Source organism: Ictalurus furcatus, chromosome 4, assembly GCF_023375685.1.
Source record: "Ictalurus furcatus strain D&B chromosome 4, Billie_1.0, whole genome shotgun sequence".
NCBI classification, from domain to species: domain Eukaryota; kingdom Metazoa; phylum Chordata; class Actinopteri; order Siluriformes; family Ictaluridae; genus Ictalurus; species Ictalurus furcatus.
Window position 1 is genome coordinate 27,796,284 of NC_071258.1, and position 21,061 is coordinate 27,817,344.

The 21,061-nt window shown below is 38.3% G+C and overlaps 2 protein-coding genes across 2 annotated transcripts; both read left to right on the forward strand.

The window, feature by feature from the left end:
• Positions 1-4,290: 4,290 nt before the first annotated feature.
• On the forward strand, positions 4,291-11,044 carry LOC128606243 (protein piccolo-like). The gene is made up of 6 exons (XM_053622282.1): positions 4,291-4,826; positions 5,213-6,076; positions 7,875-8,747; positions 9,071-10,057; positions 10,245-10,812; positions 11,028-11,044. The coding sequence occupies exons 1-6, from the start codon at positions 4,293-4,295 to the stop codon at positions 11,042-11,044; spliced, it is 3,843 nt and encodes a 1,280-aa protein (XP_053478257.1). The 5' UTR covers positions 4,291-4,292.
• A 3,916-nt stretch (positions 11,045-14,960) lies between these two features.
• LOC128606244 (protein piccolo-like) lies at positions 14,961-20,896 on the forward strand. The gene is made up of 5 exons (XM_053622283.1): positions 14,961-15,527; positions 18,353-18,988; positions 19,155-19,931; positions 20,254-20,766; positions 20,876-20,896. Exons 1-5 carry the CDS (start codon positions 15,210-15,212, stop codon positions 20,894-20,896), a joined length of 2,265 nt encoding a protein of 754 aa, XP_053478258.1. The 5' UTR covers positions 14,961-15,209.
• The last annotated feature ends 165 nt before the right edge of the window (positions 20,897-21,061 follow it).

The window sequence follows — 21,061 nt, forward strand, 5'->3', positions numbered from 1 at the left end:
GAGCATGAAGTGCATTTTCTCAACTTTATTTTACTTTTCTGTTCAGAATCTTACTGCTAGGCGCACTTTGTTGCCAGCAAAGTACAATGATCTTTAAAAGAACAACAACAAAAAATGAAAATACAGAAAATACAACGATCTTCAAAAAAAAAAAAAAAAAAGAAAGTAAATAACTCAATACAACAGTTCGATTGTAGTGCTGATTAAAACACATTAGCGTAAAGAGGTGTAGCTTTGTCCCTTTAACTCCACTCTCAGTGAGGTGATAGGCTAATCACCTGTCCCGTGTAGCGCATGCGCAGTAGCGAGAACGGGCGCCGCGGTCCTCTCACCAGCCAGCATCACGGCGGAGCTATGGGAGAGCGAGCAACAGCGGAAGCTCTTCGTGCAGAAATGGGTGAAATACCCTGGCATCTTCGTGAGGTAGGGGAAGATCTGCGACGCTTAGATGATGTTTAACGTTTCACAGTGCAGTTCATGTGAGAATAGAATGTAGAATGAGAAGGAGTACTCCGTGTGTGTGTGTTTGTGTGTGTGTGTGTGAGAGAGAGTGTGTGTGTGTGTGTGTGTGTGTGTGTGTTTGTAGGCTGCCTACAGATGAAGCCGCTGTTAGGATGCGGTTGTTGACTGGAGAGCTGTGAATCGGCCCTGACACGGTAGTAACCTATAAATGGTCAAGGGCAAAGGAGAAAATATGAAATATCATAATGACAGACGCTAAGCCATTTTCAAAGCGGGTTTATTTGCTGTCTGGTAGCTGGCACATGCGAAATCGACACCATATTAGTCGTAGTAGACTATATTGCAGTCTGTGTAGCATCTCGACAGACATAGACGTACACTATATGTTGCTTATGTAACATATTAATACATAAATATACCATGAATTGAAAAGTATCCCAAACACCTCATTAATTCACGCTGAATTCTTGTTGGCGAGTAATGGTCAACTCTGCAGTGCACGGTTACTCGAACCAAACTCTGTATTGTCACGTTTTTTGTTGTTTTATTTTCTTTATTGTATTGCTGTGGGGATGAGTTAAAGGTACTACGGTCAGTGTTTTGCACGTGCATTAGTGTAGGGTTGTTGTTTTTTGGGTTTTTTTTTTTTTTTTGATACTCGGAAGGTCGCAAGAAATCGAATGGGTTTCTCTGCTGAGCCATGTTTTCCTTCTCCTCTTATAAGGCTTAAAATACAGAAATCTGAAGGTTGATGTGAACGGAAGCGGCCGAATAATTGACTCGAATATTTTACTGGAAGAAGTCGGATGACCTTATGAATTATTCAAAGTGTATGAGTATAAACTGAAGGTGACTAAATTGTGCAAAAGGACACGTATGTAGGAATGCTTTACTCACCCATTACAGTGTTACAGAATTACAGTGCATTCACTGTACTCCAGGCTCGGCTGTGTTTTGGCTCGTATTGAATTTCACGCCGTCAGGAGAGCACTGATGAAGACCAGCAGTGGCGCGGATGTAGAGCGCTGTCCATGGTGCTGAACAACACCGTCGGAACAGTGTAGTAAATACAGATGCAGTAAATTCCCTCCTAATATTTTAGCGCCTGCTGTGAAATTTCATTTTGATTTTCATGTAGCGCCTGTGGGGAAATATGGTCTCATCTAATACATTATATTGTTTCTATATTCGTCACGTTTATCTGTGTGCCGTCACTGGTTTTATTCCTCAACATTGAATTAATTGAATAGTATTAAAATAATATTAGGCATACAAGGATAATCCCATTTAGACTGTTGTACCAAACATGTAATATCCTGAATTATTTGCATTATTCAAGTCTATTAATAATAGTTCTTCCTGATATATAATCATATATGTAGTAGCCTGGTAAAACCCTTTGTATGGTCAAATTTAGACATATATAGTTCTGAAAAATACAGGTTTTCCTAAACTGAAATATGACTCAATCTGAAACAGAAGTAAATATAAAGCATTTTAATATCTGGGGGAAAATCTTGCATTTAAATATCCAATTTCAGTTGCATGGAAAGATGTTCTGCCTACCTCTACATTTATAATCTAATGTATTTATGGAAAATTATTGGAAAATATTATTGTCAAACATAAGCAACAAGTTCCACATCATTTTGGTAAAATATATTTAATTTTGCATGGTAGTGCAGTGGTTAACATTGATGCCTCACAGCTCCCAGATCCCTAGTTCAAACTTGGGTTACTATCTGTGCAGAGTTTTGCATGTTATGCCTGTGTTCATGTGGGTTTCTGCTGGTGCTCGAGTTTCCTCCCACTGTCCCAAACCAAAAAGGTAGGCATATTAGCTATGCTAAATTACCCATAGGTGAACATGAGAGTGTGAAATGTGTTTGTCCATCTTGCACCACAATGGCAGAATTCAGAGACTTGTAGAATTCAGCCATAGCAACACCCGATGGGTTTTCCCAGACCTAGGCTGGCATTACATAACTGGTAGGCACACATAATCTTTGAAGTAATCTACACTGTCTAAACTTGATATTTTTAGAAAATACATGTGATCATGTCAGTGTTAAGGCAAAGCACCTATTTCCTTATCTGTCTTTTTTTTTTTCTAAAAGTCTTAATATAAAAGCCTATTTCATGTAACAAGTGGCATTGTGCATGTGGCATCATAAATTATTCAAAACTGCAATATGAGATAGTGTTAACATATTTTATATTGATATCTAACACCTCTGTCAAGTTGCCCTATATGAAAATAATTTGAATAAAGCTTATGTAATTTGTTTATGCTAGGTTTCTTGCTGATTTGCACCATAAACATATTGTTTGTGCTATGTGTGCAGTGAAAAAAACAAACTGATACACTCCTTTTTGAATGCATAAATAATCACCAACAAATGATTCCATTTGGTTAGATTTTTTAGTTTGCGTTAGAGTTGAATTGGGTTTAAAACACTGGGGGTTTACAATGGGGTTTAAATTGAAATATGGCTGGTATCTTTAATCCACCACATAAATCAGCACAAGCATAGCACAAACGAATGGCAATGTTTATTCAATTTCTTTTCAAATAGGGTGCCAACTTTATAGTGCCACATCCTACAATTTAATGTTTCAGTTTATTATTGAGTTATTAATCATAAACTCTTATGTGTCTGTTATGGCACCCGCAGTATGAAAGGTCATACATAGGTCTTACATACTGCTTAATAATTTAGGTACTATTTGACATTTAAACTTAGCTTAAAATGCATCTTGTCACAGATCTGTGGATTAACAGGGAAAAATATTGCAAATCCTCTCTTAGCTACACAGTTTAGCAGTAACAAAAGATTATAAACCAGTACTGTGAGAAGGGTTTGTATTCTTATCTAGTCTCTGTTTGATTTTCAGGCCCACATCTGTCAAAAAGATTCATTTTGACTAGTCATACATATTGTTGTTCTTTTATAACCAATCATAATATGGTCATTCAGCAATAGATTTGTACCATAAAGCACCACATATTAATTTAGAACTGGAGGATTTTATTTATTTTATTTTATTATACCTAGGTATAAAAACAGGAAAATATAGTCATAAATCTCTAAGAATTAAAGCATATTATTTATTAACCATCATATATTATACTGTACCCAGAGTAAAACTAAATAATTGAAACTCTATATAAAGGAGGACAATTATGAAAGTTGGGAAATGTAAGTTTGGACCCACCTGGGAGTTTAAGGAGTTAAAGTTGCTCTCAGAAGTTGTTGTCAGAAGGCTCAATATCCTTGCCTTAGTTTATGGAAGTCAATAAAATCCACAGAGATCAGTAGTTCTGTAGGACTATAATTATGTCTGTGGAAACTACAATTTATGTTACCATGTTGAGTTTGTCTTCAGAATAATTAGGGGACTTTCTGTTTCTTTTGAAAAGGTCCACTGCTTAGAGAAACCTATGTCAAAGTAAATAACAAAGTTTTAATTGTGCTAATCTCTCTCTGTCTCTGTTATTCTGTTTCCCATTTTCTCTCTGTATCACTTAATCTTTTTATTTTTGCTTTCCTATTTCATTACCTTCTGTTTCCTATCTCTGTCCCAAGGTAATGTTCCTGCAGATGTGAGTGAATCATAAAACCCTCCACAAACCTTTCACTAGACTCCAAAAAAACTGGAGGAGTTACTATATTGATTTTCTGACTGCACCCCCATACTGGCAGATTGTGCCTCCCAGTCGTGCAGCCCCCCCCGCCCCCCCATCCCAATCAACTGCTCCCAGAACCCTGTAGCCTCCAGACAGAATGTTCTCTTCCAATTTCCTGGGTGGGGGGAACCCTCTGAGTGCCATGTCGTCTGCGGTGAACAAGTTTAGCCTGTTCGGTGACGAGACTGAGGAAGGGAAGGAAAAGCAGCAGCAGGGGCCTCTGAAGCAGAAAATTCCTGAACAGCATGGAAATGGACAGCCTGTGTCACAAGGATCTCAAAAACACATCACAGAGAGGCCACCAGGAGGGCGTATGGATGATCCTCAACAGCAAGGAATAGGCAGGGGGCTGGCCCAGTATCCAGTGTCAGGAAGAGGTAGCCCTCAACAACAAAGAGCTGGTAGAGGAGGACCTCATCATCAGGGGGTGGGAAGGGGAAAATCTCCACAGCATGAAACAGGCAGGGGTGGACCTCTGCAACAAGACCCTACAGGACCTGGGACTCACCAAGTGGAAATAACTGCAGCATCTGCTTCAGGCATGGAGTCACTCTGTCCAATCTGTAAAAACACAAAATTCAATTTTCAGTCTAAGGAACCACCCAACCATAACACCTGTACACAATGTAAATCTGTTGTCTGCAGCATGTGTGGCTTTAGTCCTCCAGATGCAGCTGTGAGTAAACTATATAATTCATTTATTCAGTCAAATTTCATGTATCTCTCTGTATTGTGGTATTAAAGCATTCGCTGGTACATTCAGAGCATAAATCAAAAGTTTGCAACTTTACTTATGGTAAGAATGTAAAGCTAAATTGTATCCTGTCACTGAAGTGGCTGGTCCTTCTACACTACACAAGTTGAGTAAATGTTTCATTTATTACATGCATAAAGACAGGTGAAGAAAAATAGGAGTGGAAAAAACTAACAATCACAATACAGTATTTTAAACACATATAGTATAATTCCAGGTTAGTTAGTTTAAGCTCCATACATCCATGTTGTGATGACTTTTTTATTGTTATCTGTAATTAACATGATGTTTATGTATTCTTTTTGTAGGCTAAAGAGTGGCTTTGCCTCAACTGCCAGATGCAGAGGGCCCTTGGATTTGAAGAACCACCTACCCCATTCATATCCAGCAAAATTCCCACACCATCTCCATCCCCTGTCAAGCAAAGTTCATCAACAGCACAAAAGAAGGAGACTACACAGAGTAAAACCTTACACCCATCCTCCGGTCAGCAAAGCAAATATCCAGAGGGTCATAAAACACCTGGACAGGACAGTTCAACTACAGCAAAAGAAACCACATCAACTCCGCATCTACAACAAAAGCCAACTCAGCAGCAAAAAGTAAAGGATGCCCCATCACCTGCAAAGTCTGAACCACGAAAACAACCTGAACCTCCCAAGGAGCAGTCTGGATTTTTTGGTTTCAGATCCCGTTCACCATCTCCTCAGCCTCCAGTCTCTGCTGTATCTGGGAAAGTTTTAGGCTTTGGCTCCTCCCTTTTCAGCTCTGCATCCAATCTGATTTCATCGGCTGTTCAGGATGAGTCTTCCACGATGCAGCCAACTTTGCATAAAGCCTCCAGTGATTCTCAAACCTCTGACAGGTCCACAACTCCAGCATCACGCAAAGCATCAGAGGACTCTAAGGACTCTCCAAAACTTCCTAAAACCCCAAAACAAGAGCAAAAGAAAACTGAAGTAGCTCAGCCAACCAATGCCACTGTAAACCAAACGAAAGAGAAATTGATTTCTTCACCGTCCCCAAAAGCCAGTCCGAAACCCGTTCCCAAAGCCTGTCCAATCTGCAAAGTGGGTCTCAAGAAAGAGCCTCGAAATTACAATACCTGCACTGAGTGCAAAACCGCTGTGTGTAACCAATGTGGTTTCAATCCCATGCCTCATCAAGCAGAGGTAAGCAAAACAGACAAATTACATTTTGCATCTGTAAAATTCACATCAACATTTCATTAAGATGTCCAGCAGACCCATTATGAAAACAAACTGCACAAATAGTTCTTTGATGCTCTCTTAATTATAGTTTAATATTTTCCCATATTTTGGCATATTTGAAGGCAGACTGAGAATGTCTGGCAGTAAGACAGTAATTTATTTCAATTAATAATGTATACTCTGGCCAAACCCAAGAATCTGTTCATCAGGTAAATGACAGTGCTGTGTGCATTTTTGGGACTCACTTTGAGGTTCTTTGTAAGGCATTAGGTCACAATATTGCTAACACAACATGTCTGATTTTTTGCAATAAGCATACTACAAACCACTCATTGACTGTTTAACTCTGTTGTTGTATATCATTATTTTGATGCATGTACTATAAATGATTTAATATTTCAGTTATGGGATTAATGGAAGGATGAAAGTCTGTATATTCATTTTGGTTCAGTGAACATCTTGGAGTTGTGCATCTTAGTTTCCAAACAGTTACACTTTAGAGTTGTTTGTGTGCCAGATCTGGAAAGCAATACATATAATCTCAACATATCAGGCCTCTGTCTTTGTTTGGACAAAGATGAGTTTTACATTCAGAATTGCTGATTTTATCAAAGACCAGCTAGTACTAAGTGTATGGGGGAGTATTAATAAGGGTTCTGAAGTATTGACCTCTCATTGTGAGCTTTGGGTCATGCGTGTCATTAGTGCAAAATGTTCTGTGAAGAAGGAAGAAGCTTAGAGAGGTTACTATTACCCACAGAGTCTTCATCTGGCAGGCCTAATCATGTCAAGCAGGACCTTTTTTATATTTTAGGGAATCTGAGGAAGAAATTCTGAGACATATTACTTTATTTGAACTCTCATGATTTGAGCCTGTAAAGCGAAAGCTATTTTATCACATGTACCCACAGTGGGTACATAGTATTTGATACTATTAAATGTTTGTTTTAAATCTGTTTTATACTACTTGTATAGCACTTTGTTTTCAACTTCTGTTGTTTTTAAATGTGCTTTATAAATAACTAAACTAAACTAAACTAAACTGGGTATAAGTGAGAACATAACAACGGCTAACATCTTTAGGGGTTGCAGCATATAAGGTGTTTACTTAAAATATATTGAATAACTTCACACATTATATAATTATATTCATGCAGTGAGCTTTGAAGATTTTAATTATACCATTTCATTTTTATACCTAATCAGAATGAAAAGCCAACTCTTCATTTGGCTTTGTACTCCAAAGTTATGTAGCCTTGTTTGACAATGGTAAAAACCAGACTCTTTTAAACATTACTAAAACAACTGAGTTCCAATAAGATTTCCATATGATCCAATAATTATGTTGAAACAATTTTGTGTCTCATATTAAAAACATCAAAACATTCTGAAACAATTTGGGGAAAAAGAAAAGAAAAAATGTAATTGAAACATCATTTAAAACTCTTTGCTTATTGCTTATTGTTAACACTGCAATTTTAAATAGAATAATTATTTCAATGAGAAAAGAGCACTGAGTCTATTCTGTAAATAATACTTAAATAATACAAATAAATAAATAAATAAATAAATAATTTGTAAGTGATCATGTTGTACTCTATTAATGAAAGCATAGTAGATAAAGCATAGCATGATATGAATTGAAATATTTATTTTCTACAGGTTTGTCAGGTGTATGTGATTATATTGCAGATATATTTTTTACTATCATAAAAATAGAACATGTTACATTAAAAAATATGCTTTGGTGATCTTTCAGGGGAAAGAATGGCTTTGTTTAAGCTGCCAGACACAAAGAGCACTAAAAGGGGTAGAATCTCAAGGGTCTTGTGTGATGAAGTCCCACCCTCAGCACCCTGAAGCCACAACCCAAAAGAAGGATTCTACTACAGGTCCCACATCAAAACAGACCACCCTCCGACCAAAAGAGATTAGTTGTGCCAACCAGACAGTTGATCAGAAAGAAGGAACTAGTAAACAGCAACATAGTTCAACAGTAACAAAACTGACTAATGAGCATAATGAGCAGACAGCAAAAACTGACCTACCTTCTACTCAGTCTGAACCATCATCAAGGGCAGAACCTTCTCAAGAAGAGACAGGTTTCTTTAATTTTGGGTTTGGTGGTGTGCGTTCTCGATCACCATCTCCTCAGGTGGCTAACTCTTCTGTTTCTGGAAAGGTTCTTGGCTTTGGCTCCTCCTTACTCAGCTCAGCATCTAACCTGATACCAGCAGCTGTTCAGAATGAGCCTTCCACCACACCACCATCTTCTCGAAAGGGATCTACAGTGTCTCAAACGTCTGACAATGCAACCAGTACAAAATCACAAAAAGGACCTGCAGCATCAAAAAATGATGCCAAAATATCCTCAATGAGGTCAGAAAATAAATCATCAACTGCTGATAAGGATAAGACACCAGGACATCAGCAGAGTAAGGCACCCTTATCTCAAGAAAAGATACCAGAACATTTGCCAAAAATAGATAAAGATGCTCAGCATCTTCCCAAAGCTTGTCCACTCTGTAAAGAAGAGCTTAGGCAGGATCCTCCCAACTACAATGTCTGCACTGAATGCAAAAAGTATGTGTGTAAGCTTTGTGGATTCAACCCTATGCCTCATCAGACAGAGGTAAGATAATTTGATACATTGTAGTTCATTTCATGTATTCAATTCATGTATAATTGTTTTTTGTTTTCCCTTAAAGACCCTCAAAGTATGGACTGTGCCCCTTTTGCTTATATATCCATTTGCTTAAAAAATCCACAGTTTCTATGGGATAGCTTTGCTGTACTGTACATTGTGAGCCAAAATAACAGATGTTTATGCTGAGTTCTGCTGAATGTGCAGTGTTCATCTAATAAAACAGTTTTATTAGACTGACAGTATCTGTTTATTTGGCCATATTGAACGCTACTTTCCGCATTCTTTCATTATTCTATCTGAAATTTCAGGTGACAGAGTGGCTTTGTCTGAACTGTCAAATGCAAAGAGCTCATGATAATGCTCCAGTGGTGCCCCAGAAAATATCTGAACAACCCCATTCTTCACCAAAGGCAGAAATGGCTCCATTCTTACAACAGAAAGATACTTGTGCTGTGGACACTACAAAGAAAACAACTAACCCTATAACAAGAGCTCCACAGAAAGACAATAAATTGGGGGCCATTCAGAAAATAGAGCAAGAGCAAACGGAGGCACCAAATGACTCACTTCCTCTACACAAACAACAGCAGCTAGAAACTGGGAAACCGAAGGGTGATACATCAAAGATAGACAAGTCAGAAACCAAGGATGAATCAGGTTTCTTTGGTTTTGGTTTTGGTGGTGCTCGATCACGATCACCATCTCCCAAGCCTGCTGCCTCTGCAGTTTCTGGAAAGGTTCTAGGCTTTGGTACATCCTTCCTCAGCTCAGCCTCTAATCTGATCTCTTCAGCTGTTATGGATGAGCCTTCCACGACACCACCAGCCTCTCGTAAAGGTTCATCTGTCTCGCAAAGTTCTGTTAGTTCTACTACACCACCATCCTCTCGAAAAGGTTCTGCAGTTTCACAGACTTTGTCCAAATCAACACCACCCACTTCCCATAAGGGTTCATCAGTTTCACAGACATCTTACAAGACTGGCTCTTCAGCCACAACACCAGTTACTTCACGCAAAGGGAGTGACAATTCCCAGGACATAACAAAGGAGACCAAAAAATCTTCTAATGAAAAGGCAGAAGAAAAGAAATTCCATGAACCACAGTCATCTGAAACAATATCTGAAAAAGTTAAGGACTCTGCAGGTGTTGATAAGTCATCTCAGCAGCTACCAAAAACTTGTCCACTTTGCTTAACAGATATAAACAAAGATCTCCCAAACTATAGCACCTGTAATGAATGCAAGAGCATTGTGTGTAACCTCTGTGGATTCAGCCCCATGCCTCAAGAAACAGAGGTAAGCCTTTACATTTTGATAGTAGGCCTACATGTATGCTAATAAGATTGTAATGAAACTGCTGTAATTAAGATGTTCTTGTAGTTCTTGTTAAAATGCACTTGTTATTGGTAATGTGTGGCTTTAGAAAAACTTTACCTGTCAATGGAAGGCATCTGAATATTTAAACCATCTGCTTTAAATGTAGATAATGGAGTGGCTCTGTCTGAACTGCCATACAAGACGAGCATCAGGAATTTCTTCTATGCAGTCTACCAAAATCCCCCCAACATCATCTTCTCAAAATATGAAGACTTCTGTGTCAGAACACTCTAAGAAGAAGAAAGATCTTCCTGATAAAACTATTCAAAAAGGCCAGACAACTGCTGAGATAAAACAAAAAAATGAAATATCTGCTGCAGCAGTGGAAAAGCAGGTCAATCAGCAGCAGTCTACTCTACAACACAATGTGGAGAAATCTCAAAAGACTTCAAAAGTTGAGCCCTCTCCTGCCATGGATAAACCCCTTCAAGAAAACTCAGGATTCTATGGCATTGTTGGGGCTCGATCTCGATCACCATCCCCTCAGCCTGGTGTCTCTGCTGTTACTGGGAAGGGTTTAGGATTTGGTTCTTCCTTTTTCAGCTCTGCATCTAATCTCATCTCATCGGCTTTTGAGGATGAACCTTCCATGACACTCCCAACCTCTCGCAAAGATTCATCAGTCTCTCAAAGTTCTATTAGGTCCAGTACACCACCTCCATCCTCCCGCAAAGGTTCTGGAGTCACGCAGGCCACCATACTACAAGGGGACTCTCAGAAAAAGCAGACAGATATACATAAATCACAGATTATAGACAACAAAGAAGGAAAGAAACCTGAGGTGCCAAAACAGGGAAAGGAGCCCCCAAATCCAGATGAATCCAAGCCAGAGCCATCAAAAGTGAAAGAATCCTCTCACACTCTCCCGAAATACTGCCCTCTCTGCAAGGTGGAGATCAAGAATGAGCCTTCCAACTATAACACCTGCACTGACTGCAAAAACATTGTATGCATACAATGTGGATTCAATCCTTCACCACACCAAACAGAGGTAAGAAGAACATATATTTTGGTATTTAAATGTGGCTTTTAGTGTTCTTAGCCAATAACGTGCCCAGGAAAAGCCTGAGTACCATGATTTGAATCTATTAGTTGATGTATTTCCATTTCAAACAGGAACTCAGGGAAGGACCATATAAAAGGGTTTGACTGATTTCTACAACAGACAATATCATTCAATATACACTACTCCTCCCACCAAATCTGTGAACTCAGTGGTAAACTCAGTTAGCAAATTGGCTTCTTTAGGATTTCCCATTGACAATTTGCTCATTGCAGCTTTGTCATGCTCAGTGTCTAAGAGCAGGGGTTTCCATCCCCCTCAACTTGGAATGGTATTGGACTGTGGTCGTTATTATCAACCCCCCGCAATCTTTTCCTTCTCCCCCACAGTAAAACTAATGCAACATTAGACTTCCTGCTGGGGAAGATGGGAAAGATTGCCATTTGACACGAAGCAATGAAATAAAACTATAGAGAAGCATACACACAACTGCATCAACTTACAATATAACGAAATGCTTGCTGATTTGCCATGTCATACTTATCACATATGTTAGCTGTATACTAAGTGTATGCAACAGCATTATCATGGCCTCCAGTGTTTTTTGAGTGAGGTCATGCTTAAACCGAGATATTGAGGGGAGAATGAATGCAGTCACACACATATATACTCAGCAAAAAAATGTCCCTTTTTCAGGAGACTGTATTTTAAAGATACTTTTGTAAAATCCAAATAAGCTTTACAGATGTTTATGGGAAAAGGTTTAAACAATGTTTTTCATGCTTGTTCAATGTACCATAAACAATTATTGCACATGCACTTGTTTAACAGTGCTTAAAACACGAACAGTTTACAGGCGGTAGGCAATAAAGGTCACAGTTACCATAACTTAGGACCGTAAAGAGACCTTTCTACTGACTCTGAAAAACACAAGAAGTAAAATGCCTAGGGTGCCTGCTCATCTGCGTAAACATGCCATAGGCCTGCTGCAAGGAGGGATGAGGACTGCAGATGTGGCCAGAGCAATAAACCGCAATGTAAGATGCCTAAGACAGTGCTACATATAGACAGGAAGGACAGCTGATCATCATTGCAGTGGCAAACCACGTGTAACCATGTGTCCCCCAAGATGTGATCAAGAACTTGCAAATGCCTTTGTGGAAGAGTGGGGTAACATCTCACAGCAAGAACTAACAAATCTGGTGCAGTCCATGTTGTTCAGTTTATGCCTCAGTTGTTGAATCTTTTTATGTTACTACAGATATTTACAAATGTTAATAAATTTGCTGGAAATAAAAACAGTTGAATGTGAAAGGATGTTTCTATTTTTGCTAAGTATAAATTCCGACCACCTTTTCAACACACACAGATGTTTTGGTAGGTACATTACTTCAATGGTAGAGTGATACTTACATTTTGTTTAAAGGGAGGAGCATAAGTGATCAAGAGAGTATTTGATTGAATTAATATTGGGCAAGTGCAGATTTATATGGAAGTGTTCACCTTTGTGGTGCCCTTTGTCCATTCTGCTTTACAAAAAAAAAAAAAAAAAACCCAAGATACTGAAATTCCAAAATAAAAAAGAAATAATTCAATTAAAAAGGAATGAAAAATACAATTTCTTTTAGATTACTGACAAAATAACAAGGGCATTTTTTAAAACATTTAATACATCTTTGATATGGTCTAGTTCAATTTAATAAATCTTTGATATGGTCTAGTGCCTGACAAAACATCTTTATGGTTTATTACACAATTAATAACAAACTAATAAATGTTCAAGTTTGCGTAGTATTTTTTCACTAATGACCAAGGTCTGTAGAATGGTTGAGAAAAACCCACACAATGGTTTCAGTGATACTGTGAGTTAAAGTTAAGCATTATCAGCTAAATTTATATTGCAATGTAATTTACATGTTGGATTGTCACTCTATACATTGGTAGATTACATTACCATCTTCTTCATCTTGTTTTCAATGCACTGTTTTCCAATTTCCAAACAGAGATATTTAAACTGTGTATATTTTTTCCCTTATTACCTGTGTTGGCCCTACAGAGGATGGAGTGGCTGTGTTTGACCTGCCAAATGAAGCAAGCATCAGGAGTTCCTCAACAACCACAGGCTAACAAAGTACCACTACCTGTCTTAAAACAGAATAAAGAGCCTCTAATTCCAGCAAAGGCTAAGACATCACTTGCTGATGGAAAGCTACATGACAATCAAAGTGAAGCTGAGAAAAAGCAAGATAGCCCCACAATAAAGCATAATGTGCAAAGTCAGCATCCTAAGCAACAGCCTCAACAAACAAAAGATGGAATTTCCAAACCTGCTAAATCAGAGCCTCCTAATAAGAATTCAGACTTTTTTGGTTTTGGCAGACGATCTCGATCACCATCCCCACAGCCTGCTCTTTCTGGAAAAGTTTTAGGTTTTGGTTCTTCAATCTTCAGCTCAGCATCTAATATAATATCCTCTGTTGTTCAAGATGGAACCTCTCCAACACCATCAACTTCACGCAAGGGGTCTACTGCTTCTCAAACTTCTGAAAATACTATACCAATAGTACCTGATCCTAGCAAGAGATCTGAAATGTCCAACACTACACTGCCAGCTTCTAGTACAGTATCTTCCCAAGACTCTCCTCAGGAGAAATCTAGTAATTTAACAAAACCACTAACTAAACATGAGCAAGAAAGAAAAATACTGGAAATGAAATCACAGGGGGAAAACTCTACACCACTTCAGGCACCCATTTTGAAGGCTGGAACTCCATCGGATGCCACAAAAACTACAGAAACCAATCAGGCTCTACCCAAAGTCTGTCCAATGTGCAAGGTAGAAATCAAGAAGGAGCCTCCTAACTACAACATCTGCACTGAATGCAAGAATGCAGTGTGTAACCTTTGTGGATTTAACCCAATGCCTGACAAAACAGAGGTAAAAAAAAAATCTAACTATTAAAAATACAATCAGCTGCAATTTAAAGTTTTGTGAACTCACACTTTACATTCCTGTCTAAACACATGGATATGAGAAGTCAAAAGCTTATGAAAATAATAATATAGGGGTTACTGGTGAGGTATTCTTTTACTATCACCTAGCACCTTGCTTGAACTATGGCATTTCCATGGGATGGTAATAAATTTAATGTTACCACCAGGGCAATGGTAGTGGCATTCACTTAGGCCCATTTTTCACCAGACATGGTAAACAAAAGATATTTCCATGTCATGTGGCCTTTTACACTGGACATGTACACAGAAAGCATACTTTTTTTGCTTGAATTACATGTACGCTGTCTGCACATTTAGTCTGCAATTTATTGGATGAGATACCACTATGTAATGGGGCACACTGGGTAAATGGGGACATGGTGGGTACAGTGCTGGGGCATACAGGGATATAGTGGGTATGGTGTTGGGGTGTGTGGGGATAGAGTAGGTACTGTGTTGGGGTCTTTCTGGAACAGTTGGGGGTGTCCTTGGTATTATGCATTTTGTTTACTGTTGTTTTTGTTCATAACATTTTTATCCCCAGGTTATTGCCATCAAATAAAAAAAAAGCCCTTTCATGAACTTTACCTGCACATTTATTTACGTTAAGAAGTTGAGAATAAGATAATACTAAATTGTACATAATATATATTTTTTAATATTGCGTTGTTAATATTAATGCATAAACAATATTCACTGTTATTACAGAAGAAAGAGTGGCTATGTCTGAATTGCCAGATGAAACGAACATCAGGAGCTCCAAAGCCAACTCAGCCAAAACCTACGAAAGTTCCTGCACTAGCATCACCACAAAAGGATGTTCAAGCTAAAGATTATCTGCAAAAACTCTCTCCAAAGCAGGGCTCAAAAGGTGACACATCACCAAAGCCTGTTATTTCCAAAACTGAAATCTCTAAAGATGAATCAGGCTTTGGGCTTACTCATGACCAGTCCCAGTCTCAATCTCCTAAACCTGCTGCCTCAACTATATCAGAAAAGGGTTTAGGCTTTGGCTCTTCCATCATCAGCAGAGCATCTGACCTTATTTCTTCAGCTGTTCAGGATGAAGCATCTATGACACCACCATCTTCTCGTAAAAGTTCTGCAGAGTGTGTGCCACATGAAAAAACATCAACACCAACTGTTTCACGCAAGGTACCTGTAGTTTCTGATAAAGAGTCAAAATCAATTACTCAACAACCAAGAACCGAGAAGAAAATATCAGAGCTTCAGACCACCAAAGGTGAAGCGAAGGAAGGTGACAGTTTATCAGCTTGCCCACTGTGCAATGAGAAATTCAAAAATAACACACCAAATGTAAACACTTGTACATCTTGCAAGATGACTGTGTGTAATCTCTGTGGATTTAACCCCATGCCAGATCAAACTGAGGTAGGACATCATCTAAATGCCATTGTGTGTTTGTTCAGCTTTTACATAGAATTTATAGTCTCAAGTTCAAGCATTAAAACACAAAAATGTCTTTATACAAGCTTATATTCTTTGGAAATATACTGATGGCAAAACAAAATGCTACATTTGAACTGAAATGTCAAGTTTAATTTTTAATTAAAACAAAGAAACAAACAAACAAACAAGAAAAATAAATCAGACCAACAACATCTTATATCTTATATCTTCAAAATGGCTTGATGAAGTCACTGGTCAGGAGCATTCGTAGGCTTCTCTTGTGTGATGTATGCTGTCTGATGGCTGCTTTCTTGAGTCAGAAGTTGAGATTTTCAATAGTTCTGCCAGTATGCTTAAACCTTTTCAGCAGCCAGGAAACAGTTAAGTACAGGTTTAAGTCTTACTGCATAATGTATGTTAGTCATCTTGATAAGTTACTGACTGCACAAAAATGAATGATGTTTAACAAAAAAAAAATATTTGAAGAAATATACAACAACGGTTTGAACAGCAAAGATTATTGAATGTCATTATGGAAAATAATAAGGTAAATAATATGTAAACCCTGAAATTTATGGCGTTTGTATGTGGTTTATTTGGTGATATTAAATCTGTTAAATTATCCTCTTCTTGAATGGTGTATAAAACAGAGTTTTTACTGTTTGATAACAGAAAGAACTCTGCATCATCCCAGGCAAAGTAGAGCAATTTCACACAGTTACTATCATTAAACAAACTATAGCTCCCTCTTGCAGGCATTTCGTGTCTATATCTGAAGATACTGCTTACACCACATGGTATGCTGACTGACGTTATGTGAAAATATGATCTTAAGACAAATGTATTTGGTAGTTGTATGTATATATCTGTATGTAACAGAAATATAATATGAATAGTTAAGGATATTGATAATTGGTGGGTGAACTGGTGAAGTATTATATATTATGTAGTACCATCTAGAGGATAATGTAACCACACTGGTCTTTGTAGTCAGGGTGCATTATATTATCTTTGCCTTACGTATCTAACTTATCAGATCAGTTTTAACAAAACCCCAGCCAATTCAATATCCAAGATGTGCTTTTGACAGCTCTACGTGACACATTTTTTGGTTCAGATTAGTCTAGCTGCACACAAGGTGGCCAGCAACTTTAAATGTGTATGAGATGCCTCATGTAGTGCTCCAATCAAATGACAACATTTTTAAGATACATCGCTAAAGTTTAGCAATCATGGGGCCTCTAGACAACTGTTGAGTAGAACGTTGTACTAACAAAGGCCATGGAACAAAGCAGTCTGTTTTGGGGCAACTTTCTGATACAAGAGGCACCTGTCATTAGCTTTTGGTGAGTTCCCAAGGTGGAGATGTACCACAACCTCCCAAGGCATTCAATAAGTGCATCCACCCAGCTAGCATGAACAGTAACACATCTACTTAATTGTCAAAGGTGCATATAATGAAGGTTTGGAATGAGATGTAGTAAGGGTAAAGGTTTAGTTTCCCATGAATGTAAAGGGATAATGTGAGGGAGAACTGCAGAAGTCCTTTGCATGGTTGAGGTTCCATAGAGCTGGTGCACAGTGAGAAACTCTTTTTATTCTTCAGGCAAGCTTGCAAAAAGTAAAGAAGCGAGTAAAAGGAGAAAATTGTTCTCTGCTCTGCTTGCCACTTTCCACATCCCATAAGAAAAGGTCAGAATTCCCTTGCTCACCATAGCTTTTCATAAAGCAGATGCATTTATCATCTGCCTTTTGGTAACAATATGCATAGCAAAACTAAGCACTTATCAAAATAAATATTTGTCCATAAATAAAAGTAAACTACGACACACTACGACAGCAAACTATGTAGGTATCTATGATACCTGGCCTCTTAGAATAATATCACCAGAATTGAAATGCCAGTAATTCAGCACTCACATGACAGCTAGCTTTTTTTTGGTAGTTAAGCCTGTTTGCAGCACTTTGCAGTTAATCTGCCCATGACACTTTGCTTGCAATTAAAAGTTGAAGAGCACCTAATCAGTACAAACACAGTTTCTTCTGCAGTGAATAGCACTTACATTCTGCCTTTGACAAGTGTCAAATATATGCATTTAATCTCACCTTCACCCCACACACATTGGATATTATTTTGTTTTGGCTGCTGACTCTGCCAGTGTGGGTTGCTGTGAAAGATTCTAAATTACTGCTATTCAGGGGCTGGTGATTCTCTTCTATTAGGCCTAGTGTCAACAGAGATTTCAAATATAAGTAATAATGTTTTCTATTTTTTTTGTTCTTTGAGCCACTAACAACTTTCCAGCAGCATGCCAATGGTACGCTTCCTTGCTTCTTATGAATTTCAAGGCATGATGGATTGCACAGGAACCTTCTAAATATGATATTGCTCTCGGGGTTATCAAGGCTTTAAATTAAAGGATCGTTTGACATTCAGAATAAGAAAAAAAGTGCAGACAGTGACCTTTCAAAGATAAAATATAAGCTCTTACTGCACAAGCCATATTTGTTGGTTCAGATTTGACACTCAAATTGATGCTCTGTCAAATAACCCTATATTTTTTCATTCCACAAATGTTGCATTTCTCCATCAGTATATATAATTTAACATGACATTACATGTAAGTATGTATAATTTATATACCACATGTAATTATAATGTAATTATAATGTTATTTTATTTTATTTCAATCATAATTCTGAGACTCCTCTGACTGTATGTATTATCATGTAGTTATTATAAGAAGTGATCATATGTATATATGCATTTAGAATATATAAACACTGAAATTGTTTCATGGTTCTAGGTGAAGGAGTGGTTATGTTTGAACTGCCAGATACAGCAATTATCAGCTTCACCTGCACAGCCAGAGGCTAAAAAGATACTGCCACTTGGACCAGCAGAGTGGATGGAAACTCCAATTGCATCTGAGAAGAAATCAACTCTTTCAGTAGATGTCACAGACAACAATAAAATCCTTCCTGAAGTTGGAAAATCAGAGGACCAACCCTTTGTGCCAGCATCACAGAATCCCACTTCTACTTCTTCAATATCACAGCCTTCTCCTGATAAGTCTTCTCAACCTCCAAAAGCTGAGACTCCAAAAGAGGATAAGAGTTCAGCTGTTTCTCAAACTTCTGCAAAGGCTGCATTAGTTTTGCCTGCATCTGTAGAAACTGTTACCTCTGGGAAGACAAAATCACCTACTGTTCAGAAACAAGAAGAAATGAAACCTGCAGATGAAGCACAAAATGCTCAGTCTGCCAAAGCACCATCTGCTCTTGAAAAAGTGGGTGCAAATTTATCCACACTTCAAAAAGGCTGTCCAATCTGCAAGGATATATTCAAGGAAGATCCTCCAAACTACAATACTTGTAATTCCTGCAAAGCCATTGTGTGTAACTTTTGTGGTGGATTGAACTCCAGGGCAGAAATAACTGAGGTAAGAGAATATAAAACAAAATATTACTAGAGGTAGTAGCATTATAGTACTTTATTTCTATGTTAACAATTCTTGCTGCATTGTCTTCTCATTTTCTAGGCTCTTAATTGACACTTTTTCTGTTTCTTAAGATTTAAATACTGCTTGTCTTTTTTTTTCCATATAGAAGAAGAACTGGCTGTGTGTGAACTGCCAGAGGCAGCAAGCACCAGTACCTCTTCCTGCAAAGGCAAAGGAAGTACCTCTTACAGAATCAGAGAAGGAGGTTCCAAGTCCAGGTCCTACAAAGAAAAAGACAAGTATTCCAGTGGGTGATACAGAGTATGATCAGATACCCACAATAAATGGAAAACCTCATGACAAACTCACTTCAGAAAAGACCCCAAAAGCGACTACTAGTGTGGCAGAACAGAAACCATCTTGTGTTGAGTCTGGCGACCCACAAAATACAAAACCTCCAGAGAAACAGTCTGGCCTCTTTGGTTTCAGTTTTGGTGGTACTAAATCACGACCACCATCTCCTCAGCTGGCTGCCTCTGCAGTTTCTGGGAGAGTTCTAGGCTTTGGTTCATCCTTCCTCAGCTCAGCCTCTAATCTGATCTCTTCAGCTGTTCAGGATGAACCATCCATCACACCACCAACCTCTCGTAAGGGTTCTACAATTTCTTTAAAAAACACTACAACACCTCCTTTGTCCCGCAAGAGTTCAGCAGCATACCAACATGGGAAAAAGAAAGAAATAGAAAATAAATTGCAAGACCAGGTGGCAAAGGAATCAGTTCCTCTTCAGAAAAAGGATACAGCTTGTTTAGGGCTTCTAAAAGCTTGTCCACTCTGTAAGGCTGACCTCAAGGATGATCCACCCAACTGTAACACCTGCACACAATGTAAAACTATTGTGTGTAACCTTTGTGGATTTAGTCCTATTCCACAAGAAACTGAGGTAAAATACAACATATAATCATTCTTTTTATTACTCTCATCTCTATACTGTATGCATGATGATATGTCAAATTAGGTTTACAAAAATGTTGTCACCTTATGCTTGTCTGTCAAAGTCAAAAAAAAAAAAAAAAAAGCCAATACCCTCATGGTTTCAATGGTGCGAACATCTCTTAAGAGATTTTGTCTAAGATGGCTCTTAGAAAAGTGAAGTCTATGGAGAGTGCAAATGTTTACCCAAAATTCATGATGATAGTTATATACAGTTAAAGGCACAGATTCATACATGTACTATTCTCACAACCTCTTTCATGGTTCAGCAGGTGTTAGAGTGGCTGTGTTTGAGCTGCCAAATACAGAGAGCCTCAGGACCTCCTGCAAAAACCCAGTCAGAGGTTAACAAGGTACCTTCTCCAACATTACCAAAGGAAAAAGACACTTCTGCTGCAGGTGTTCCACAGAAGAACCCAAGTCTTCCAGTAAATGCCAAAGATGAGAAGCCATCTGGAGTTGGAAAACCAGTAGATAAACCTATTAAAACAGAATCCCACCAAGACACTGCTCCCTCAACTCAACTTTCTCCTGCAAAATCTGTGCCACCACAAACAGTTGAACCTCAAAAGGATGATTCAAACTTGTTTGGTTTCAGTTTTAGGGGTACTCGATCAAGGTCACCATCTCCTCAGCCTGACATCTCAGCTGTTTCTGGAAAGGTTCTAGGCTTTGGCTCCTCCTTTCTCAGTTCTGCATCTAATCTGATCTCATCAGCTGTTCAGCCTGAGCCTTCTACAACACCACCAACATCCCGTAAAGGATCTACAACTTCTCAAACTTCTGTAAAGACTACTCCAACTCAATCTACTTCTCACAAGAAGCAAGAGGAAAAGATAGAATCAGAAACCAAATTGGAAGTCCAGTTGCCAAAGGCAGATACACCTCTCTCAGAGTCACTTGGAGCTTGCCTAATCTGCAAGGCTAACCTTAAGAAGGATACACCTAACTACACTACCTGCACTGAATGCCAGAAAACAGTGTGTAACCTTTGTGGATTCAGTCCTGTACCTCAAGAAACAGAGGTAAGACATCATATTTAAAATAAATGCTCCAGTAATTACCTGTATTTTTGTGATA